This window comes from Triturus cristatus, chromosome 6 (genome assembly GCF_964204655.1).
Source record: "Triturus cristatus chromosome 6, aTriCri1.1, whole genome shotgun sequence".
Lineage (NCBI taxonomy): Eukaryota > Metazoa > Chordata > Amphibia > Caudata > Salamandridae > Triturus > Triturus cristatus.
In genome coordinates, this window is record NC_140589.1 from 1,501,016,672 (window position 1) to 1,501,043,354 (window position 26,683).

The 26,683-nt window shown below is 42.3% G+C and overlaps 1 protein-coding gene across 2 annotated transcripts in view; it reads left to right on the forward strand.

Annotated features, from left to right (window-relative positions):
- The window catches only part of MCM8 (minichromosome maintenance 8 homologous recombination repair factor), a 402,649-nt gene that overhangs the window by 165,682 nt on the left and 210,284 nt on the right, over positions 1-26,683 (forward strand). For both annotated transcript variants that reach the window (XM_085612630.1, XM_085612631.1), the window contains exons 9-10: positions 6,614-6,765; positions 11,985-12,180. In XM_085612630.1, coding sequence (XP_085468756.1) covers positions 6,614-6,765; positions 11,985-12,180 — 348 coding nt within the window. The remainder of the gene's footprint in view (positions 1-6,613; positions 6,766-11,984; positions 12,181-26,683) is intronic.

The following is a 26,683-nucleotide window of genomic DNA, read 5'->3' on the forward strand; positions in this document are numbered from 1 at the left end:
CCCTCGGTATTAACACTTGTCTGGCATGCAGCTTGGCAGATGAAGACGAGGCACACATGTTATTCTTCTGCCCGAGTTGCCATGACCCGTGCTGGAAATGAATCATTCCCACATGTAAAAATCTGAAATTAACAAAATATATAGTGGCCCTTAGAATACTAAGGAGTGACACAACACCAATAATAGCCATTGCTTTGAGCAAATATTTACAGGCGGTATGGCATAAACGTGATAGACTACTGACTGTTTCCCCAAGCGACTAGGGCAATCTTTTTTAATGTCTGTTTTATTCTACCAATATTGATTTTACATAGATAGCTGAAGATAGTTTTTAAGTTCTTTTATGTATTTATTGCTCAATTTGCACACAGTTCTGCTTGATTTCTGCTCCCATTTTGCACATAAGTAACGGCTAAGGAAAATAGAATTTTGAATAGTGATGTTTTTCTTTTAATGAATTGTGTTGTGATATGTTTTAATGGTATATTTCTTGTAATGTTTTTGCATATGTGCACTTTGATGGTACTTGGTTACCGAATAAAGTTCATTACTACTATTACTGCTTGTTCAAGTCCTTGCCAGGAGGCGTTATTTCCAGGTGCTACCTAGCAGCTTTTGTGAAACTAAATTCTTTGGGTTCTCTGAAAATATGATTGTAAAGCTGAAATGTGAATGAATTGACATTAGGGACATTGCTAAGAGTGGAGTCTGTGGCCTAATTTGATTCGCATGGAAAACTTAAATGGCCTAGACACGGAAAGTGTTGACAGATTGATAACTGTTGCTCGATTCTGTAGGGGGTGGTAGAAAAGCTGTTCTTAGCTGGTTGATCGATTTGTCTGGTTAATTCCAATAAGAATTGAAAATTGTCTATCCTAACTAAATACGTGACCTCACAGCAGTTGGCGGTCAACCTCTTAGACAGACTAGTGATGTTCAGTCACAAAAGAACAATCAGTAACAGGTTGGCGATGCGATTGGATGGCCAGGGCGACATGCGTGCTACACTGAACGTATGTGTTTGTCTGCCCTTTGCAGATACATATGTGTAATCCGCTGAATACCGTTTGTGATACAGATTGAGGATTGGAATTGCTTCCTATGAGTAATTCCCAAAAAGTGTGGTCATAAGCTTGTGTTGATTAAGTCTCTGTACTTTAAATATACATTTTATTGCTAATGCTGATTGGATAGTTTAGTGAGGCTGAGGCCCTTGTATCTGCCCTTCCAGGATCGGCAATGGAGGTAAGGGATTGTATGTGCTGGTTGAGGTGGAGCCTTGCAGTGGCTCTCCACTGATTTGTCTTGCTCACTATGTCGGGAAGGTGGAGCATGACTATATCTGAGGACTTGAATGATAGTATATTGTGAAAGTTGGCATGGATTCTGGACTAGTATTTTCGGTTTACGATGGAGTCTTTCTGTGGGAAAGATGGGGAAAAAAGAGAGTGCTGGGAAGACATGTTATACTAGTGTTTGAGGTCTCCAAGTATCATAAGTTGTGGGCAAAGACGATCCCTGAATACAGTCAAGGTCATGGTAGAATGCTTGATTGTCTGAGTGGTCAGTAAATTGTGTCGGTGTGGGCAGCGAATGGGGTAATCACACTGGTCGAGTAACATTTTTTTAAAGGATGAAGGAGTAGATTTTAAAGCTGGGCTATGTGTTGTCCCTCATTTTTAGGATCATCACATGGCATATGGACAAAGGGATGCTGGTTTATTCTGTGGTTTAGCACTTAATCCACCATGCCTGTTTTAGGGATCGGACCTTCAATTTCTCTTTCACTAAACCATTTGGGGCTTCAAATGGGAGTCCAAAGAAAGGTTCAGATTGGCTGGGACTGATTTCTTTTTGTGGCACCTATCAATAACAAAGCAGGCATGCAGGAGGATGTCTCACTTCCTCCTCATGGGAAACTTTAAGACAACCTTGGTGCCTTCCAGAGATTTGTCAAAACAGTTCAGTAGCTCTTTGATTTTGGGGAGTGGGCGTACAAAGCTGAAAACTTGGAAGTGCACCCACTCTTTTTCCACTTGGCCTTTGTTTGATGTTTGTTGACTTGAGTTGTTGAGCGGCTGTTGATCACTTTGTTTTGAAATCCAACAAAAGTATTCCTGTAAGCACTTTTTCTACAGCAAGGGCAGTAGTCCTCTTCAAAGGAAACGTCTTGGGAATTTGCGTTGTAAGATCCAGAGCAAGTAATATTCTATCTGATGTCCAGGATTGCCGAGTCCCCTTGCCTCTTATCATTTATTCCAAACACTAAACACAGTAAATTGACATGGTCGAACTCAATACCCATGCTCCATACATAGACTTTTCTTTGTTTTTGTGATGCTACGGTGCCCTGCTAAGACATCCTTGTTGTTCATATGTGACAGGAAGTTTCATTCCTTATTGAAGTCTTATTGCCAGGATCAAAACCAGTTTTTGAAGATGTACTTGGCAGTCTGCAAGATCTTGATCCCACAGATTTCTCTGCTTTAGACTCACTTTGATCTTTAAAGTCATCCGTGGATGTAAAATAAACGAAACACCAAGAGGAAAAATTAAAACCAGCATCAAAAGTCTTCATCCACCTCTGCATCATATAGCGTTGAGGGTGAAGCCCAATGCAGAAGGTTTTAAGGATAAAAGACCTTGCTAGTACCCAAGTTTCATTGTCAGCACTCTTGTCTTCAGCTGTCCACCGCTTGGTTATCTCTGAGGCCCATTTGTTCTCATATTGTATTTTTTTAATTAAAATTGTGTTACAATGTGGGTAGAAGAATTTGATATCTTCTGAAGTAATGATGTAATGAGTTATAGCGTCACTCATCTTAAACCATGAGAAAGTTGCTTTCTTCTTATAATAGAATATAAACTCATTTGTTTCTTTATGCAAATGTTTTTATCGTTCCTGACACATTCTCTAAGAAAATTGATTGGGTTTGGAATACTGTATCTTTTCCTGATTGTTAATAGAGAAAATGTACTGTTAACCCAAAGTGATGTATCTGGGTGAAATAAAATTGCAAATCTTTCTAATTATAGTACCAAATGTGTGTTTAATCCTGAACTATGTAATGTAATTTATTTTTTATTTCGCCATTAAATTTAGTTAAAAAGCCAATAGGGTAATTGGGATATATTAGCTGTGATAAGAAGAGAAAAGGATTTTTGTTAAATTTATAGGTGCTAACAAAAAATAGATATCCAGCAGTTGGACATGCAAATCATTTTTCTTAAATGTATGTGACTAACTTTGCTATGCCATGGAACAATCTGTTATTAAAAATTCACTAAGATTAGTTGGGAGATTCAATACCATAGGCTTTGATTTAGTAAAACAAATTTTGAATTTCCAGGACTTCCTGTATAGCCACTGGACAGCATATGTATTTACATGTTATGCCTGTCATTATCCAATAGCTTTTGATTTTACCAAAACAATATTTATAATCTACTTAAAAAGGCTGTCATCCATTAGTTTGTTGTGTCATTCAGTTGTTGCTTCCACCCACTACAGAATGCAGCATGGGGGGCTGGATCAGCCTACTTAAGCCATTGGCTAACTTCACTTAGAGTGACAACATTTTGCTCTTTCACAATGAGCACATCCACATTCAATTTAGTTCCCTTCAGTGCCAGTGGTTTGTTGTACCTTACTGTTATTTGTGTGTTGCATTTGTGGTAGCAGGATGCTTTCTACCAGCTCTTCATATGAGTACAGGGCACATTTCAGCTTTGTCAGTTCCTATCCCCTACCAATGCTGTTGTAAATTCCTGTGGAAGTGACCTTTGGTTATCTGACTGCTTCTATTTCACGACATAATGTATTGTGTATTCATATGCTATTTCACAGCATATTTATTGTATGTGTATCTGTTTCACCAATGATTTAAATGTAAGTATGGTTTACTTTGGATTTTAGTATCCAATATTTTATGTCCATCCTCTTGCCTTCCTTATGTCAATGTTATTTATTTTTCTTTCATGCTCTTTCTTTCTCTTTCTTCCACTTTTTCTTACCTCTTTACCTTTTCTTTCTTTCTTGCCTAGTTTCCTTTTTCATTCACATTTTTCTTCTTTCCTTCTTTCTTTCTATACTTTTTGCCTTCTTTGTTTAGTTTTGCCTTCTTTCCTTTCTTTTTTGCCTTTCGTTCTTTTTTCTATCGTTTTTCTTCGTTTGCCTTCTATCCATTGTTCTTTCATTCTTTCCTTCTTACTTTTCTGATTTCTTTCCTTCTTCCTTTCCATTTTGTCTTTTTTTTCCTTCCTTCGTTTACTTGCCTTCCTTTCTTTTTGTCTTTTTTCTTGCTTTCTTTCTCAAAGGCAAGTGGCTGGCAGCCAATTCTAGGCTGACTGACTTTTTTAGGTCTGTGGTTGCCAAGACCTTTTGATTTTACTTAAAGTATTTATAATTCAGTTACTTATATGGGTTTTTAGCCAGACATTATCCATTAGCCTGTAACGGTGACATTCAAATTTTTCTTCCACCCACTCCAGCATGCATGAAGGAGAAATTCGTAAACCCACTTCACTATGAGTTATGGCATTAGCCCGCTTCACTATGAGTTATGGCAAGCTGCCCTTTCAAAAGGGTTACCAAAGGGGATGATGGACGGAGCGCTTGAGCAAATCAAACACTCACCCCCAGTCAACTAATCTGGGTTTAATCCATCATAATTCTTTAGCTTATTCCACCACCCCAGTTCAGACATGGCCATATGCAAATCAGTCTGATCCTGTGCCTCATGGGAACAGTCCCGCCCGAACTGCCAAGCCATGTCTTCCCTGGACCGGAAACAAGCACCCTGGGACCGGTTTCGGGTTCATAACCCTCATCAGCCAGGCTATCTTGAATCCAGTGGCAAAGTGAGCAAGGGGCCCACGTCTGGGCATACCCTGCCAACTTAGGGCGAACAAAGCGATACCAAAGGGGATGATGGACGGAGCGCTTGAGCAAATCAAACACTCACCCCCAGTCAACTGATCTGGGTTTAATCCATCATCTTTCTTTAGCTCACTCCACCACCCCAGTTCAGACATGGCCATATGCAAATCAGTCTGACCCTGTGCCTCATGGGAACAGTCCAGCCCGAACTGCCAAGCCATGTCTTCCCTGGACCCGGAAACAAGCATCCTGGCTTGGCAGTTCGGGCTGGACAGTTCCCATGAGGTACAGGGTCAAGATTGATTTGCATATGGCTGGGTTCAAACTGGAATGGCACGGTGAGCAAAAAAACGATGGATTTAGGCCCAGATCTCTGTACTGGGGTGAATGTATGGCATTGTTCTGCATTCTGTCCATCAACTGTTTTTTGCCCTTTCAAAAGGAGCACATCCACACACAAAGTAGTGCCCTAAATTGCCAGAGATTACTATTGTAATGTATACTTTTTGGAGAACAAAACTTTTTTTGCCTTTACCCGATTTGTTTTTTTGTAATAGATTTGATGAGGGCCTGGCAGATTCCCAAACAAAGCTTTGCGAAACCCATGACACAATAAAACAAGAATTGCCAAACGACAGACTGCCAACACTAGACTGATTGGCTTTGCCAATCTTATTCTGTAATGTCCTGATTATTTCTGCTGCCCATCTGTATTCCTAAAGCTCATGCTGTGCATTGGCTGCACTACTTGTCACTCATGTGTACAAGAGTAATTGCCTGTTGTATATGCAGTCTCTGCTGCTTTATACAATTAAAACCCTCCAGCATTGACTACACCATTTTCAAGAAGGAAAGCTAATGCTGGATTCACAATAGCTTCAATGGTAATAGGTATATTAATTTATTATGATTCTTGTACGCCCAGAACTGGAATCTTCCTTTTATTTTTGTGTTTAGCACTAGGAGTGAGACTGACGCTTTGTCTATAACTTTAATTGTAAGCCAAACATTACAGCATGATTAACTTTACTTTGTATGTGAGTTTTTCACCAGGCATGCTGTGCATGATCAACAAAAAAAAGGTGCTAAGATGCGGCGGCAGCGTTATTTTGTAGGCTTATTCTTTCTTCAGGAATGGCAGTGTTATTTTCTAATTTAAAGAAGTCGGAGGAGATCCTATTTCTGATGTGTTGAGGTTGGAAGAGATGGGCCACGGGGTAACTATTCTCAGAAAGCATTCACTTTGCTTGGCATGATAGAGCAAGGAGCTTCTCATTATATTAATTGGGTCCAGTACGTGAAGGAATATGAATGTTGGAATCACTGGATGATGGATCTAGATTTTGCTAATGGTATTTTCATTGAAAATATTGAGACAGTGGTCTTTGATTAACACTTTTGTGCTAAATAAGGCCAGACAAACCTGCGTCCCTACCTTTTATTAGTGTGTGCTACACTAATAAGCAAAATGTTTTAAAAGAAATATTTGCATTTCACATTTACAGGTACATAATTTGTTCAGCATTTTTTTGTAAAGTGCATACTGGTTGCTAAGTTGCCCTCTTTCTTGCTTGCACTTTTTAGTTTGAGTTACATATTCTGATTAGGTTTTTAAATTAAGTTACCATGGTTTGTATTGTTGTAATAGACACCTGTAGCCACTTATGGATATGGCTGAGTAGCTGCATATTGAATATGGAGAAAAATTGCATGTTTGATAATGTTTTTTTTCAGGGTTCAGGAGCAGATGTCAGATGACCAGAGAGAGGCAGGAAGAATTCCTCGTACAATAGAATGTGAGCTGGTCCACGATCTGGTAGACAGCTGTGTTCCTGGTGATATGGTGACTGTCACTGGAATTGTAAAAGTGTCGAGCACTGGAGATGGTATGCATCTTGAAATACGTCAACAATATTCTTAGTTCCAAAGCTTCATTCAGTTTCTTTAACAGAACCATAAAAGGACAACCTCATAAAAAATATAAAAACATTACACATATATATCATAATTATCCATTTACAGATAGCTGCATAGAATTTCATCAATCAGTACTCCTTAATTTCTTCTGTATAAAAACTGCATGCCATAAAACTGTAGACACAGCTAAACAAATTTCTAAAGTACATAGCTGTTGAAGGAAAATCACAGCTGGTCTTCATTGACTACATTTGTACTTTTGCTGTATAAGTATTCGATTTCATGTCTTCCGTGGCTCCTCATAAAATGTGCAAAATAGTGCATTGTGCTTTGTTCTGAAACACCATGACATGGACACTTAACTATAGGAGATCAGTTGTTCTCCCTTGGAAGTGACACGAGACAGTAGATAATATTGCATCTAAGCCGCATTAAAACAAATCTATATTGTTCTTTATATACATGCTCTAAATAAAATTGAATACCATCTATAATTAACATTTCATGAGAAACGCTAGGCTACCCACATTCCTTGTTAAATATTTCCTCCTCCAAAAATTTTATTGAAATGGATTTAATTTCCACCTTACTCTGGAAACAGGATCACTAAGATATTTCGCTCTACCCAACGTATTACAAAAACCCTTAATATAACTCATCCATTGGATTTTTTTCTGCATAATCCAAAGAAATCCAATCGGAGATTATTTTTCTATTCAAGAGTCCAATTCCTATGCCAAAGTCAAATCGGGTGAACCCTAATAAGATAGTCAAAAAAAGCCCAGTTCCTTATTATCGATATTGGTAGAAACATTCTGTGGGACTGAAATATCTTTTCCTAGGGAGACATTGTTTGCTACCTGCATCCTCTTTAGATTTGCAGAGCCCCAAATATTTACCCCGTTGTTCTTAGTTTCATCTCTCTTGCTTTCTTCTTTAGTGAAGTTTAAATTTCCTGTGTGATGAACCTCATTGCAACTAGCTTCACATGAATTATTCAGTTTCAATTTGATGGAGATGCATCACTGTGATTAAGGAAAGATTATTTTGTGCATTTATGGTTGATAGTCATATCTGTTCCTTGCTGTAATTGATGATAAACCCTAGTTAGCATTCAAAAGTTACAAAAGCTCATTCTAATTTGTAAAGCATCATTTGGGTCAACGCAAGTGTACAGTTTCATTAGACTACTAAGAGATGTTGTACAAACAACAAAGCATAATGAAATATTCACTGGGTGCATTGAGAAGTTTAGGAATTATTTAAACGTTGGCCTGTTAGCATGCCGCCCTATTTAGGGAGGCCCTCCAGCGCATTTCCCTTGATGTCTATACCACATGGGACGTCCAGATGGCAGAGTTTATTACAGCTCTTTCATCAAGAAATGTGCACCCATTAAAGGAGGTGAAGGAAGCGAGAACGCTGGATGGGACTTTGTTGGCACCTGTCCTTGTATCCCTGTTTTCTAGATGCAATAATAAATCCTACCATATATTGATGTTGCTACGGGAAGGTGAAAATAATGTTTCTATAAAACTTCAATGTACTGCTAAAGGCAGCTACATATGACAAAAAATCATATGCATAAAAAACACAGGATATGATTCCTAAAGCTTTCCACATGGGTGTCTTACTCCTGGATTTCAGACGTAAGTCACACCAAAGTCTTGAGCAATCCCCAAGTACTCACAAAAAAGGCTTTGTAAATGTGTCTTATATTAAGGACCCTAGCCGACTGCAGGCAATCCCGGTGATCTGACCTTGTGAATAGAGCAATTTAATTCACTTGGTATAACTGTGCCGCAATGTGGTAAAGACAGTCAAGATTTACTGGTGTGCAAGGTACTCCTAGTTGTAAAACTCTGTGTGTGGGGAGACAGGTCAGTTCGTCTTAGCCTCAACAAGTTAAATCTCATTGCACCTTTCATGGTGGAAAAAGGAACAGATGGATGTCTCTCAATGTTCTCTAAGATGAGTTAGGCTTATTTAGATTGAGTGTTTTGAGTCAGACAGCTCTTCCAGAGAAACTATTATCTGCAATGTTTCATTTGTATATGCATGAACTTTCACCCCGAATCCTAGAAATAGTTGACACTGCTGTGTCTGTTGATAGTATACAATGAGTAGTTCATCACACATATCTTACGCATATAGTATACTGGTGCAAAGAGTCCAGGTATCTCCCATAAGTAGACGGGGGGCGGGGTTGCTCTAGCAATCCCAAGGTGCTCTCTTAGGGAAGTGTGGTCTAGCAACCTTAGGCTTATCAGAGAGGAGCATTAGACATCTGCTGCATACAACACAGTCAATAAATGATATACATGACTCAGTAAGGAGATGCACTCCAGTTCATAAAAACAACACATATCTTTATATATATTTAGGCACCAAATTAATTACGATCAGGTAAGTACACTTCGATATAGAAATATTTACAGTTTTAAAAAGTCAACACTTAGTTCAATTTTCTGAAGCGGTAATGTTATCCTATGGAGGAAAGGCATATACTGCATACAGGTACTTTACAGCGACTTACAGGACCAATCTTTCGGACTTAAAGTGAGTATTATGAATATAGAATATTTGCAGAGCACACACCTACCCATTTACGGGCTTCCTGGCACAAGTGGCCAATAAGTGAGAGATCATGAAGGATTTACTCTGATAGAGTGAAAAGGTGAGTTTTCAGCTGTTCCCTAAAAGTGAGTACATTTTGGGGTCCGGTCATTGAAGGAGCTCGCAGGTACCAAGCGGGTGCTTAGCAGTGCAGGCGGTGTGCCATTGTTGCTACCACCCCCCTCTCGAGACCCATGGTGTAGTTGGTGACTACCTCACATAATAAATTCGGTTCCTCTCAACACGAGGGATACCAGATCTATTGATATTTAAAAATTTTCACATTCATAACCCCTGGTTAGGGTGGGCTTTAGCACGCCCATACCGCCGAGGTTTACACCTTCCTTACGGTCCTGACAAATGCCTGTTTAATTACAACACATAGGCAGAAACATGTTGACCACTTCCTAGTGGACTGCTGAACAATCTATTCAGCCTCAATGTCCTACACTTTGTTTTTAACCACGTCAGATTGGCTTCTAATAAAATTTATTTTTTGACACAATCGGAACATTTTTAAGGATCACTTTTCACCATTCACTGAACACGAACACCGCAATAATTCTGGAATTGTAGCACACCAGGGTGGCATTCGGCCTCTCCTGGTGGGGCCCGATGATGAAGCATGTCACCAACTAGGTTGGTGAGTGAGGGCTTTATTAAGAACCTAGTTGGATTCTCCTGTTGTGCTCCACCTTTATAAAAAAAAGGCACACTCTTCCGCTGTTATGATTAAATTTTGGTTTGACCTCAAGTGGGTAGGGAAAGTATTCCAGGGTTTTGAGACTAGGTAGCTGAAGGACTGATCCCCTCCTTTTGCTCTCCTCACTCTGGGCACGCATAACAGAGAGAGATTATATGATCTCAAATCTCTGGAAGTAATATAGGAGTAAGGATATGTTGGACGATATATGGTTCCCAGGCATACTTTACCCTGTGAGCATTACAGAGAGTCTTAATTTTTACTCTCTCTTTTATTGGAAGCCAGTAAAGTTGCTCCAGGGCTTCTCATGCAGATTGAGTTTAAGGCAGTCCCGTCAGTACTCTGGTTACCACATTCTGGGCAATCTGCAGCTTTCTTATAACATATGAGGGGCTGTCCAGGTAGAGTGAGTTGCCGTAGTCTATTCTGGAGTGTATTAACCCCTGGATCACTATTCTCCGACACTCCAAAGGGAGCCATTTTTTTATTGATTTTATTGTTTACAATAGGAAATAAGAAGACCAGACATACATAACTTAAGGTATATCGAAGTGCTTACAGAGCAAAGGGTACAAGTCGAGCCGTGAACCCTAGTACATTTGAGTGTCTTCCAAAGAGACCTCAGAGGCCGAAGCAATTGCCAGACACCTTTTTTGCTTGAACGGCAATTGTCGGGTCTTAGTCTAGGTTAACACCTAGACTCTTTACTTCGTACATGGAGGCCCAAGGGCATTCCCCCCCATTATGATGGCCAGGGAATTGGTCCCCAAGTGCTGGATTGTTTCCTGTCACCATTAACTCAGTCTTGTCTCCATTTAATATGAGACAGTTTAAGGCTATCCAGTTTGATACCCTTTTCAGACAGATATGAGTCTGTCAAAGGCTGCTTTAATATTTTGTGACAAAGAGACGACGATCTGGGTATCATATAAATGACAAAATGCACACATTCTGAGTAAAGTTCTAACTTCTTGGCAAATTTGGTGTAATTCAGTTTAGCAGTTTTTTTCTGTATCTGAGAGTAAAGTTTCTTGAGGGAATTAACATGGGACCACATTCCCCACTTTTTCTTAGCGCCTGCTTGATGGATCAGCAGAAAACTTCCCATGAAGGTGCCAAGTGGATGAACTTTTTATTTTTTGGAAATTGTTGTGCAGATTCCTCAAATGGCTCCAAATTTATTTACAAAATGTAAAAAATCCTTTCTGATGGAAACTCTGACCTAACTATTAAAACACAGTGGTAACCGCCTCTGTGTAGTATAAATGTATATATAAAATATTTGATGTGTATGCCAAAAAGACTGTAATGAAAAATAGTGATTTGAAAAGCCTACATGTATCAGAATGGGAGAACTCGGCAATGTTAAATGGTAGCACGTGCAAATGAGCAAGAATGCACTTAACTTGAAAATTGCCTCTGGTCAGGTATTATGAACAAACTTCTATGTTACTTTTAAATTTTTGTAAAATGTTTGCACTGGTTTTAATTAACTATGCATAATAAACTTACTTACTCTGGTCAGGTTTGAATTTGCATATACCTGGGATTCAGCCAGCAACTGACAAGCTGCTATTGGTTACTGCTGTCCTATCTTTTGTTATGCCAATCCGAGCAAATAATCTACGGACTGATCGAGTAGCACATTGTCGTGGCTTTCTGAGTGACAGGCGGGGCTAAGGGCTATTTTTCTCCACCATTGGCATTGTTTTTACACAGGGCATAAAACATATCACTACCAAGGCATAGTCCAAACCTTAAAATTAGGTCAGAAGGGTGAAAATACAGCTCAAACGTATCTGTAGGCCATTATATAGATAGCGTTCATTTTTTATTGAAATGTATGCTAATCTCTATGTTATCTTGCAGGAGGTTACAGAAATAAGAATGACAAGTGTATGTTTCTTCTGTACATTGAGGCAAACTCTGTAAGCAACAGCAAAGGCCAGAAAGGGAAAGATGCAAAAGATGGTGTAAGCCAAGGTACTTTGGAGTTTTCACTCAAAGACCTGTATGCCATCCAAGAGATTCAAGCTGAAGAGAACCTCTTCAAGCTCATTGTCAGGTATGTCTTAGATGGTGCTTTTGTGCTTCATTTTAGTAGATACAAAGATTGACTTTCATAAAATGTATGCATTTTTTCTACATGTTCTAGAATACATTGGTCAGACTGTTTGCTAACTCCCTTACTCAGCCTCACTACTGCCAAATAGCCCAAATGAACAAGTTATTGTTCTCTTGCTGAAAGTGACCAAAGGTAACGATGGAGTAAGTTACTTAAATCAACGTTTCAGTGGCTCCAGAAATCTACTGTGGAATTTGTACTTTTCCAGCAGGTTAGTCCTAAGCTCAGCCATTCCGATGCTGCCAATCTTGTGGCTTACTATTTGCCTGTCCCAGCTTCTCCGCTATGAGCTAGTTGTGTGAACAACTTGATTTCCTTTTGCTGACTGTGCCTTGCATAGTGAAGAATTTCTGACTAAGGCAAAGGAACCAACATTAACGTTGTTCTCAGAATCCACTCTGTGATTTAGAGGTTGCGGTCAGTTCCTACATTAACACTGTAAGACTTTCTAATTGTGATCACACTGACCTAGTGTCTGTGCTTTGAGCTTATCCTCTGAACAGACTATTGCTCTCATTGATCATGTCATCCACAGAAGAGTAGTGTTTTGTTGGACTGAAGGGGAAACTTTGGTGTTGCACTAGAAGTACTCTCTGGGATTTGGAGGTTGCTGTTCAATTATTCATATGGTTGACTGTGTGATGGCAACACAAGCCAAGCATGTTTTTAAAGGGAACTGAAATGCTGTTGGTGGATAGAGGGCAGAGAGAGGCACATCTTGTTGTTTGCTGTACATTCTGTTCATTTTTTTTTTTATAAAAAAAAAATGAATCCTACCTCCCAAGGCTTACATCAAGTTTCCTGAATAAGGATGAATGCAGAGGTGAGGGTGTAATATATCTGTGTCCACCAGGGAAGCTGAATTGCAGATGATGGGTAGAAGCAAGGGAGACTTCTATGCTAGGCATAACAAGGACCTGCTCATGTTACAGTAAAGATTAGACATCGGGGACTGATATGATGTGAAGAAGGCATTTAAGAGTAAGGAAGCCCTCAAAACATACATCTGTTTGGGAGCCATTCATCATCAAGGCACTAGACTTGTGCCATTTGAAGTTAAAGCATATTTTGAAGAAACATTAACTTTCAAGACACTTTCCATCTACTTGTTTTGAGCTTTACAATCAATATCCAAGTTACAGTCTAACAAGCCTACATTAGTGGTGAAATGTCAGATTAGTCACTAGGTTATGTTGTGAGGCTCTTAAAGGGTTTTTGATAGCTACTTCAATCAGATCTTTGCTTAGACCATTTTCACCTCTGCCAAGAAGTGTTTTGCCTTCACCTTAATCTTGAAAATCCAATCTGATAGAGACATCTAGCCGCAGATTCCTTAACTTAGAATTATCGCCAGGCGTCAGACTGGATCCGGATGTTTTTGCAGCAGCAGCACCTCTGCGCACCGGGGGACAGCGCCACATGACCCCGCCCTAACGTCGTCCACGGACGTGACATCAGCGAGGTCATATAAGTGCCACCCGGCGCGCTGATGTCAGTTTCCTTCTTTTCCGCGTGCAACGCGGATCCGGAGTAAGCGGTTCCTCTGGCCTGTTTTCAAGCCTTTTTGACGCTTTGCTTCTGGAACAGTGTGCGATGCCTTCGGGCTTTAAAACGTGTGCCTCCTGTTTGCGGCAAATGTCCGCGACGGACCCACACCTTATCTGCATGTGGTGTCTGGGCGAACACCAAGACTCGACGGATTGCGACGCCTGCCAACAACTCAAGCCGAAGGGATGAAACTACTTTCGGCTCGCCAGTCACTGCCTCCGGCCTCCGCTTCGGCGGCAGGTCCCAGTGGCGGAGGGTTCCATTTGCGACGTTGGTCGCCGTCTGGTTCCCGTGTGCGTTACTCACCCATTCCTGGTAAATCCTGGCACTTGTCGTAGAGGTCATCGACCTCCCTTCCTCCTGTTGAAGGTGGCGATCGTTCCTGGAATTCTCCAGACGTGTGCCCCAGAGAGTCGTCCCTCCCCTAGCCTCCATTTCCTGGCGCGGGGGCAACTCGGACCCAAATGGCGGCTTTTACCGCGGCCCTGCAGGCCTCTCTTGGGTCCCCTCCTCTCCCTGGGGCGGCCTCTGACCCTTCGCTGAGTGCGGGGTCTCCGGTGGGCTCGCCGGCGGGTTCGCCCCAGTGCCGACTGAGCCCCTTGCCTCTAGGGATGATGGCTGTATGGTGTCATCAGGGCGCAGCCCGGCTGGGTCCCCCTCTTCGGCCCGTAACACCCCTACTGTGCCGCATAGTCCAGTGGGGCTCCCTGTAGCATTGCAGTGGTTGCTGATACTCGCAGCTTGTCTCCAAGTTCCCCTCTGCCCTCCGGACAGGCGACTGTCTCTTCGGAGGCCGAGCCGGTGCCGGTCCGGCACCGTAGACTTGCTTCCCCGACTCCGTTCCCTGCTTCACAGTTGGAGCCTGTTGTGGTTGAAGCTGAGTCGGCGCCGGTCCGGCGCCGTAGACTTGCCTCTCCGGCTCCGGATGGGTTCCTTACCTCGGAACTGGAGCCTGTTGTGGTTGAGACCGATTCGGCGCTGATTGAGTCTGAGTCGGTGCTGGAGGCTTCCGGAGGAGGTTCGGCATCACCCCGACGTTCGTCGATGCCGGTTCCGTCCTTGCCTCTTCCTCCCTTGGAATCTGTGGCTCCGGCGGATTCTCCGCCTCCTGACGAGCTCCTTCAGGACCCTCATTCGTCCATGGGGTTTCCCCCCTTTGGGCATTGGTCTAATCCTCCGTTCACCGGACACTCCCCTTGGAGTGGGAGGCTCAGCTTACAGCCCTCACCTACAGATGATTTACTGTCCCCTCCTCGGCGGACTACTGAGACTGGGGTTGCGTTTGTGAGGGTTGTTTCCATGGCAGCCCGCATTCTGCGTATGCAGCCCCCTTCAGTTCCCCTGCCTATAGACCCCCTGTTGGATGTTCTCCACCACGGTTCAGGGAATGTAGAGCCGCTTCTGCCTTTCGAAGAATCCCTTTATGATGCCCTTCTGGGGACCTGGGCTCGGCGTTGTCTGGTGATCTGGTGGCTCGTTCCATCATGCACCTCCACCGCCCTGCCCCAAACGATCCAGTCTACTTGTTTGTTCATCCAGAGGTTCAGGGGCTTGTTCTGCAAGCTGCCTTTCCTTCATTGCCTCCGCTGCTGCTTCCTCCCTCCCAGGAGTCCAGATGGCTGGAGTCGTGGGGTCGTAATATTTTCACCTCCACTAGCACGGCTCTTCACTCCCTCAATACAGTGTGTGTCTTGGCTCGGGCTACTTCTGCCCTTTGGGACTCTGCCGAGTCTCTTCTCCCTTCCACCTCTGAGGGCGCTCGTGTTGACCTCCTCCGTCATATCCGTGACGGACGTGATCTGGCAGAATTTACTATCCGTTCGGCCCTGGATACCTCAGATTCCTTAGGCCTGGCTATGGCCGGTTCTGTTGCACTACGCCGCCATGCTTGGTTGCGGGATGGCGTCTTCCCGGAGAATATTCGGGAGCACCTTGTTGACCTGCCTTTTGATGGGGTCCTTATGTTTAATGCCCACGCCGACTCTGCGGTTCAGCGCCTGATTGCGGGCTTTCGCCCCCCACCATAGGCTTGTACTTGGCAGGTCTCAGGTCGTCCTATCCTGGGGTGGTTACCCCTCCTTTCTTTTTGCAACTTTCATTCAGCGTCCACAAGTTGGACTGTGCATTTTTGGGCTGACAGTAAGCCGACTGTGGCGATGTTCCACAGGTTGTTCATGTCTTGTCCTCTGACTGTGGTTTACCCTAAGAGATGTTCCCCTGTTTTTTCTTAGGGGCGTGATATACCCAGGTGGGGTACCTGTATGCTATTGTGCAGCTCTGCTCCACGCCAGGCGGGTGTGGTGATCCCTTTGGGCTCCCCACCCCCGTCTCCTGGCATCCTTATCTTACCGTTTGGGCGGTTTTCCGTGTTGTGCCTTCTGGCACTGCCTCCCACATGCTACAGGTCTCCCCCTGCTTGCGCCTGGTGTGTGTGTGTGTGTCTCATACTCCTCTTCTAGAGGTTTTTTCCTTGTAACTCACACCTTTCAGTGCGTTTCTACACGCTTCTTCCGAGGCTGCCACACTGCCACCGGTGCATTTGGCGAGTTGCTGCGCAAGCGCTCGCAGCTGCGTTGGTCTTGTGGCTCGGCCTTTCTATATATATATACATAAGGAATCAAAAGATACAAATTTTTCGTACATTAAACCGATTATTAGATCACATAGCTATTAAATACTCACATTTACAAAATTTCGAGCTTAGGCCAGTCCTCCATGAATCCCCCGAATTACTGAATTACCCAATTATCACTTTTCTCTTTCTTTCTCTTTTCACTCCTTTTTCCAACTCCTTTCTGTATTGAGTTACGGGGTACTGTTAAAATGTATAATGATGGAGTTCCTCTTTAATTTAATTTGAATATATTGATCTATACAATGTATGTGTAATTTGTATACAAACAAGTATGTATATATGAATAATACAAAGATGGAGTTCCTCTTTATTTGAATATTGATTTTTTTCAAAATGTGTGTAGTTTGTAAATGAAAAAGTATGTCCTTATGAGTTCTAAAGTATACTATTTTCTGTTTATGTGACAGCCCTGAAGAAGCGCAGTTGGCGCGAAACACGTGTTGGCACTTTGTGTGTTATTTTTGTGAACTTTGACTTCTGACGGAACAAGAATAAAAACGAATGAGTAAGAAGACCTATCATCTGTTTCTGTTTTTGAATGTTAGACTTATATTGATCTCAGAAGAATCTGTGTTCAATATACTGTACTACACTGGTGGGGACCAATGTCTGAGACTGTTTTAAGCGCCGGGCAATTGACCTGTAACCCACAATCTTTTTATTCTCAATATATATATATATATATACCCGCATGTTGCTGCCCACTGGGTACCCTTTTCATACGTCTCCGCCTATCGGGCGAGGTCTGGTCCTATATCCCCATTTTTCGGGGAGCAGTTGGGTGCCTTTTACTCAGGTTTGTCGTCATTCTTCACGGCAGGTGCCTTGTACTCAGGTTTGCCGTTGTTCTGCACGGCGGTGCTCTCCTTTGCACGTTTTATGGTACACTTCAGTGCCTTTTCATGCTGCTTCGGCAACAACGGTTCCCATGGTTCCGCTCCAGGGGGTCTTGTCTGTCCCGTTCATTCCCTATACAGTCCCTCTCTTCTGTGGGGGTGCATTTCTCCTCCCAGTCGGAGGTGGTGGTTCTGGGGATCTGATGTTGTTCTCCACAGCTCTGTGTGCACTTATTCACGGTTCCTATAGGCACCATTGGGGCCTTGGTTGACACAACCTTCAGATGTGTCTTTCTTCCTTCGGGTGTCACCCTTATCAGTGTCTGGTGGCCTGAGGGACGGTTCCTCTTCTGAGGTCGTCCCGGGTGCTGCGCCCTGCATCTCTGTTTCCCTTTGGGTGCGTCTTCCGCTTGGCCCTCCAGTTACCTTGTTGGGCAGTCCCGTGCTCGTCTCAACTATATTTTCTTGTGACTGAGTTTTGCACTTGGCGTGTCTTATGTTTCACGCCTGTGCTTCTGGGACGTTGCTCAGTTTCTGTCTTTGGCCCTTCGCTATCTGGCTGCTGCCTGTCCGGCCGCCCTTGCGTAGGCCCGCCGGGTAGGCTCTGATTTTGTCACTCCAGATTGTCCTTTAGATTTTGGTTGGTGCCAGCTTAGCGCCCCATTGGGCTCTGGGAGTGGTTCTTCTTCCTTCCTTTATTATGAACTCTCTCTTCCTTTCTGGTATATGGTCTAGGGCCGTTATTCCATTTCGTTTTCACAAGGGTATGGTCTCGCGGCCTTCTGGTCCTCTTATGGTACATTTGGCTTTCCTTATAGTCTGTCACCCTGTTGTTGGCTCAGTGCTTTCAGGCTCTTTTTGTTGTTCTGTCGCAGACCCGCCTCACCCCTTGGGGTATGGCTGTGATATCTATTCTAAGTTAAGGAATCTACGGCTAGATGTCTCTATCAGATGTATGAATTACTTACCTTCGGTAACGATGTATCTGGTAGAGACTTTGTCTAGCTGCACATTCCTTAACGCCCACCCATCCTCCCCGCTCTGCGAGGATCTTTCCAGGTGGGGTTCTCCACCTTGCCTCTTTTCAGTTGGCGCTGGGCTCCATCCAGGGTGCTCAAGTTGATGCGAGCCTCTCAGACTTTGCCTTCTGTAGCCGCCTCCCTCTGGGTGGCTTCTCTTCCGGTGGAGCGGTGCTTTTCGCTTTGCCTTCACAGGGAATTTATTTTCCCTTTCTCTGTATTCCTTCATTCTGGTTCTTCCATTGTGGGGTCTTCTCCTATTCTTTCCCTCCCTCCCGCCTCCTCTTAGGCTTGGGGTTCTTGTCTCCCCTGCGGTCGCCTTCCTTGGGATCTGTTGGGCTGTGCCTCGGCCCTTCGACCTCTACAAGGGGCAACGCCATTCCTTTAATGTCATCTCGCAGTGGATTGTTGTTCTTCCTGTGCTCCACCCTTGTTGGCCTGCACAGTTCTGCGTCTTTGCGGGGTTGTTTCTCAGAGCAATGCTCTGCCTTTACTTCTTGGTCTATTGGTATATAATGTCTGACACTGTCCTTTATGGTGATGTTATGCATCATCTGATCTCTTTGTTTTATGGATCTTTCCTTCTTCGCACACTGTTCCCTTACTTTCACAGTTTTGTTGGTGGCTCCGCATTGTGCCGCGGAAAAGTTTCTCCAAAGAAAACTGACTTCAGCGCGCCGGGAGGGACTTATATGGCCTTGCTGACGTCGCGTTCGTGGACGACGTCGGGGCGGGGTCATGTGGCGCCGTCCCCTGGCACGCAGAGGTGCTGCTGCAAAACCAAAAATCCGGATCCAGTCTGACGCCTGGGGATAATTCTAAGTTAAGGAATCTGCGACTAGACAACGTCTCTACCAGATACATCGTTACTGAAGGTAAGTAACTCGTACCTCATGGGGGCACTTCGACCTTGCCAAGTTTGTTTGTTGTGCCTCAAATAACTTGTAACTTGAGAACATTCAGCAGCTACAATTGTTTGCTCTCATGGTCAAGATCCCAGAAAAAAGAACAGTTCTAAAAGTGCAGAAGGAAACCTGCACCTACTCCTTCGCCTTCCAGAAGATATGCTACTGATTGAGACACAAGCTTAACCTCCCACTTACCACATCTCCAGCGGTGTCTTGGATAAGAGCCTCTCCCATTAATGAAACTGTGATGTTCCAGGATGTATTCGCAAGAGGAGCATCAAAGCAGAATATTCCACCAGAAAAGCCTCAGAAATATTTTAGTCATAGTAGAAAACCCAAGGCACCTGCTAGATCAAATTTGTGACTGGTAGTTGACTGTTTTGAATTAGTTTCTACAAAGTGGTAGCTGCAAGGTCAATGAAGAAATGCAAGATCCAGCTTTTTTATTAAGGAGAGCCTCATATGAACTCTTTGATCATCTCTCTTTTGCGTAAACTATGTTCCTCACCTCTAATTACACTAGTGCCTTTAGAGAAGTAAAATAACACACTGGGCAGAAAAGTGTGCTAAACAGCCAGGACAGTTTTGCTTGGTCGGTATACAAGACCATTTAGAAGACCATCAAAATTCCAAGAAGGCATTCTAAGGACAGACAGCATCACTTCAAGGAAGGGATTAATGAGTGGCTGCTACTCTCGAGCAAAATAATAAATATGGCAGTGGATTCTACTTAGCTTGCGCTATACGAGTACTGCCAAGATCTGGCCCTCAGGAGGTCATCTCAGTTTAGACTAACAAGTCTAAAGTCTGAAGTCCTACTATATTTAATGAATCTTTAGTTCATAATTTCAGTTGTTTGAACGTCATATTGATGAGAAGATGCAGAAAATTAAAGCAGAGGCAAAGACCATCAAGTGGTATGTCTTAAGGAAAATAATTATTTTTTTTAGATCACACTACGTATCCCGACTAAGATGTTTACACCAGCAACTGCATGAGAGGATTAAACTCCGTTGGTGACATTTCCAAAAGCCACAGCGGAAACTGTGCCATCAGTCTAAAGGCCGAGAAAGTCATCAAACATCAGGGAAGTTCCTTGATCCAGCAAGAGCATGGCTTAGTGTTCCGCCTTCTGTAAGCACCACTTCTGGGTAGAGGTTAGAGGGAGAGAAGTGTCACAAATTATAACAAAGCGTGGCAAAGCATAACCACTTGGTTTCAGAAGGGACATTACGTTTTGTTCGGATATACATAATAGGGAGGATGTGTCCCTTCCCTACCTCTTTTGTGAGGACCACTCTACCCTTCCAGGGCCCTTTCCGGTTTCCTAACCTTGTAATACAGAAAGCATAACCAAAGACATTTGAATATTGTTCAAAATGGCGATTTGTTACGCTTCAAAACGCCACCCCAATCCGAAAGCAGTAGAAAAGAATCTTCTATGGGAAATATCAAGAACACTTTTTCCACCTGCTTACTGAAACTATGAATGCACTCCAAATACTTCCTGATTAATAAAAAAGGTCCCATGCAAAAATTCCGACTGATTCAGGACCTAAAACAGTAAAGTAAGGGATGAGGAAAGACAAATGTAGCATGTTAGCTTTGCACCAAATATTTAAATAGATTAGATGTGTGTGATTACCTTCAAGATGTTTATTTTCATTCATCAATTGCAAGTTTTGATAGTACCCAAGTCGTCCTGCTTGGTGTCAATCTGCACCATGCACATTCTTCAGATGCATGCTGGTGTTTGCTGCCCATCTATGAAAACAGCAAATGTTCATATTTCTGTTTCTGTGTGAGTGGCTCATCAAGCCCAGTTCACCCTAGAAAACAGTTAAAGAATTGCAGATGACCCAAGAGCTTTTCTGATTCCTTGCACTTTGGGCAAGTATTTCAATATAAACTTCAAAACATGTACAAATTCAGGGCTATCTAGGAGTTATCAAGGAGTTAACTGTGATGCTCCTAGCTGTAAGCAGTTTATTTTAATTTTATTTTTAAGAGGATGTATTAATAATTTGGGCGAAATGCCTGCAACTAAAAAAAAACCATTAGCCTATAGATCTATGGATGCCATCCTTCCTGTACTTTTTTGCATCATGCGTACTGATTGTTTCCAACACCAAATTAAAAAATGATGCAGCCATGTGTGGATTAATAGTGGAATCAGACAGAATGCAGGTGAGACACCAGACCAGTACTATGCTGATCAGTGCCACAGTCCCCCTCTGTGGTGATTACAGACAAGCAATTTAATCAGGGGCATTAATTTTCTCTAAGCTGTCCCTTTTTGAAGTATAATAGATGCCTCCCTAGTAAGATGGAAAGCTCCTCTGGGTTTGTATTCTATTCAACTTTCTGGAATTAAGGCTGGTGTATTTAGCCCTTGGGGCTATCCTGTCTTCTCTGACAATAAACAGACTTCTACTACAGACAGACAAGCGGCCATGATGCATTACCTCAACAAACACATATAAAGAGCACTCTATGGAATATGGTTTATTGTGACAAATTTAGCAATAAAACTAATTCTCTTCAAGACTTTCGGAGCATACAGGCAGATAACAAGATGTGTCAAGAAAACTAAAAATGGACTATGCAAGAGCGAATGTTATTTTCAAACAAAAACACTTTTATTAAGAATGTGCAAAAGCATAATTTAAATAGCACATATACTAATCTGAAAAATGTGTAGTAGGTAATCAAACTTCAATTTTATAGACCTACAAGTGAAGTAAATAAGTGCTGATTTAAGTTGGCCTAACGATTGATGCCACGTTAACTGATAATAATACATTAACATTCAAAGGCCTGTTTTTCACGTAGAAACGTTATTTTCCATTAGACTTTTTTTCTCTTTTGCTGCACATGTTGTAACTTTCCAGAAGCCTTCTTTAAGTTAGTGAATAGGCACTTTATTGGTATTAGACAATTGATAGAGACGTTCTCACCTGGAGGAGAAGAGGCAACAGGAAGGCTGATTCTTGAGAAGAACAGTCTGGACTGCAGAATGTGAACAATGTTACTTTTAAAAGGACTAATGTCTAAAGTCTACTGTACGAGTGTGAGAAGATGGGGAGTTTATCTATTCCTAGGAGTTTACTACAAACCTATTGGATAGTGCAGGAGACGAAAAGACACTTGTTACCATTTGGAATGTTGTGTGTTTATATTGGTGCATATTACTAGAGTGCCAGCCGGAATCCTTCCCCGACACTCCGACACAAGACTCATCTCTGAGCTTCTGATACTTCTCTACATGAGAGGTTGCCTAACCTATTTTCGTTGATTGTCAGCTGATTTAAAGCTGAGAATGCTTTCCAGCTTATCATGCAAAGGCTTTATGCTTCTGCATTGATTCTCCCATCAGACCTCTTTATCGAGTTTTTGAACTGGCACCTTATCTTACCTTATAACAATATATTTAGATTAGGGAATTTCCTATATGTAACACGCTTGTTGCATTATTACCATATTTATTGTTATCTTGGTTAATATTCTCTTTTACCTTGTATTGAAATATCAATTATTGGATTATATTCATTTACAATGCTGATGCTTAAAAGATTAATTTGTATTGATTAACACTGAATAAAACTTAAGACATATAAAAACAAAACTCTTTATCTCATTCAGAGCTCTCTTTATTGACTGTTCTAAAGGGATTATCAATTTAATGCATTGTTGGATTGATGTAGATGATCGCTCCGTTACACTTCTCTTTAGCTATGAACAAAGTTCCATATGACCAGTGGCAGGGTTGTTTTTATGATTGCACCCAAAGATTAACATATAGAAAAACCTGCTCTGTCAGTTATGAAAAACCACATTCTCAAATTACCTTATTCTCAAATTACGGGTTTCTTCTGGTAGGTCTCTTTGGCAGACAACCAAATAAATCCCAATTATCATGTGCAAATCCACAAACTAGTGACAATTGGGAGTTATTTTGATCAATTGATGTGAGCAATTTCTTTGTACTTTTCTGTCAGTGTCCCTGATTCCAGCGATCTTTCTTTAATGAAAGACATTCAAAAGCCAGAACAATTCTAATGTCCGGAGACTCGCTGTAGAAGTACATGGATATTTTGCACAAGTCAGAGCAACCACCCCAGAGGCTTCTGTGCCACTCTGACTGGCAATCTACTAACTGAGTCTATAACATTCCTGTCTTGTCTCACTATTCTCCTAGTTCGCTGTAGAAGATGGCAGTATGACTCTTGAATACATGCAATACAACCAGATGAACCCACGGAAAGACTGCATGGCTTTGTAAGAAAAGCTAAAAGACTTTGTACCAAGTCCGTTATTAAGTGGAAGAGATGCTTTTTATAATGTTTTAACCGTTACATAAAGGCTTATGAAAGCATCTCTTGGGAGGCTGTTATAGCATCTGCGTACAGGGTGGGTGAAGTAAAATTCAACCTTTGTGGTTCCAGGAACCATATACTGTGTTCCGTTCTGATGCTGGTAGTCAAGAGAACAAGCTTTGTTTCTGCCTTAATAGATATAAGGAGAGTATGTGGGTTGCATCCTGATAACAAAAAAGAAAATAAGGAAAGATAAGCCACCATTTATTAGATATGACCCCATTATAACTGCAATTTGCATTTCAAATCAATTAATATCTAGATTGATTATTTTATGTACAACTTTGAGATTCCATTTTTAACCAAAACAACATTGGATAAACAAGAGCAGGTTTCACTAGAGGAAAAGCCGACACTCTTACGTTGTTAAGGAATGGCCCAAAATAAGATATCTGTAAGGCAGGTGCCTGGAGGGTCTGTACATACGCCCACCATAAGTAATTGCTTAGATTAAGATTCTAGACCACATACCTTAAGGTAAGCTCTTTTACGAAAACTATTTGGTTTTAGATGCTTTAACTGGTTATATATTCTGTTCACCCGTTTGTGACCATCAGTGAAGATCCTATGATGCAGAAGGAAAATTACTTGCATCTTTAGTTCCGAATCATCTTAGCTATAAACAACTTACTCTCCTCCCAGCAGTAGATTTGGGATGGTAATACTTTGTTTAGTCAAAAAGAAAAGAGACTCCCAAGCAACTTGGGTACAAGGCATGAGGGGAAATGAAAGATGCTGACTCCTCAAAGGTGCAGTGTCTAATTTCAGCTTTCTAGTACTGCTGTCTATCTGTTTGCATTTCACTCAGTTTCCTTTGTTTTTTAGGTATCGCCTAGGCAGCACGCATGCGCTACATAAGAGGTCCTTTAGCCGTCGCTCTGGTCATTTTCAAGCACACACTCGTGCTTGTGGCAGCATACACCTTGCAGGAGCACACAGCGGCGCCACAAGCACCAGTGCAGTGCTTGAAAATGAGAAGACTGCGTGCGCACGCATGCAGCACTCCCGGGCTCGCTCTCTCTCTCTCTCTCTCGCTTTCTCTCTCTCTCTCTCTTTCTTTCTCTCTCTCTCTTTCTTTCTCTCTCTCTCTCTCTCTCTCTCTCTCTCTCTCTCTTTCTCTCTGTCTAAATCCTTCAATTGTCTTTGCATTCTTATCGAAGTCTTTCCTATTTGCTCACCCCCTAAAACTCCTTTCACCTCCCGCACCACTTCTCAATTTCTCACTTCTCTCACAACACACACTGCTCTTCTCAAACTCAGCCACCACGTCACTCGCCACCATCTGTTCCCTACTCTACACTCTTTAACTCCACCTTCCCACATCAACTCCCACCATCTACTCTTCTAATGCCCTCAGTCCACCTTATCCTTGTTTAACTTTTACTGTATTTGTGTGGAGTATTATCACAGGCCACAGACAAAGAGTTTCCTATAGATCAAACGACACTTCATGGAGAACATAAATCAGAAAACGTCAGACTACAAGGGAAACTGGTAAAAGGCAAATTGTGGAAAAAGTTCCCATGCCACACCTAGTAGCACAAAGCACACTTAGATTTTCACCTTTGAGCTTTGCAGCCAGCAGTGCAGTGCAGTGTAGACTTTGGAATTGGAGAACACCGATTTCACGTCTGAGCACGCACACCAAGCACGCACACCACACCTAATCAATCTCTTATTGAAAGTGCACCAAGACCAGGAAGCGGCGGCTTCCTCAAACCAGGCAAAGTCTGATCACAACCGAACGGCAATGGGCACATCGCAATGCATCCTTTCATAGAACGTCGCGTGTAGAGGGCAACACACTTCTTGCATTCATTCATCACCACTGTAATTGTTGTGCTAAAAAACAATCCAAGAAGTATAGAAGGAAACATCAAATGTGAGAGAATTCCTAAAACAAGGTACAGTGACAGGCAAGCCCCTGTGTTTTCAGTCTCTCATAGAGCAATGGTCGCACTGTATTCCGACAGAGTTGTGTTTTTCCAAACGTGAGACACACTTTGTGAATCCTACGAGCACTTACATTTGTGAGTGTTCCCAAACTTTCAGGGTATCTGCAACCTAGAAGACTGAGATTTAGTTGCATGGATAAAGATGGGAGTAAATCTTTTTGCAACTATAAAACCAAGTTTTGGGCACTGCAAGTGTCTTGATACTTGTAAAAAAGACAATATGTGCGCATAGGATGTATACAAAATAGATTTGTCAGTCGGGCCACACAGGGTTGTGGTAGAGCAGCAATATGTATAAACAGGGCATTAATGTAACGTGTGTGAAACTGCCGGATTTTGCTCTCAATTTTTAGGTAGACTGCAGTTTGAATGTTAGACAGGTATGTTTTGATCTTCGCACGCCAACTCACTTAACCACGCATTCCTTACTGACCCGTTTTCCAGCTCCTACCCGCACCCAGCCCCTAAGCTTTTTCATTGGGGGATTATCATTCTAACCCTCCCTTGTCCCCTCTTACTACTTTCTTTGTTTTTCTATTACCTGATGTTGCCGGTTATGTTCTTGCCTCTCCACCCATGTTTTCTTAATAAGCCTGTTAACCCCCCTACAAACATTTTGCCCTCCTTTTGTGTACTTATTTTGTTTTTACCCTTCGCCTTCTGAAGTGGTTCTCTTTTTAGCTGTCCTTCCATTTCTGTTCTTACATTTCTTTCCCGGGTCATGGTAGACGTAAAAAAAATAGACCACCACAGCATATAACATAACATTTGTATTTGTCAAACGCAGGTTCACCTGTGGGCACCTTGGTGATGAGTAACAGATGTTTATTGTTACCCAACTCAATGGTACTCATTTTATCGACCACAGAAGGATAAAAGGCCAGCGGGGATTTGAACCCGTGACATGAGGTCAAACACAGGCCCCTTACAGTGGATGCATTAGTCTACTAAGCCACCAGACCCAGCACCATTTGTTATTCTTCTTAATACTTTGCAAATTGTAAGGAGTTTTAAGTTTGATTATACAGGATGGGAGATTTACAGCTGGGTCGGGTATACTTTTTCAAAAATCTTTGGATTTTATGATAAAGAAATTTCCTCAAGCTGACGTTGCCCAAGGAATTCAGTCAGCCCACTCTTGTTAAGCTGGTGTTTTGTTATGATTA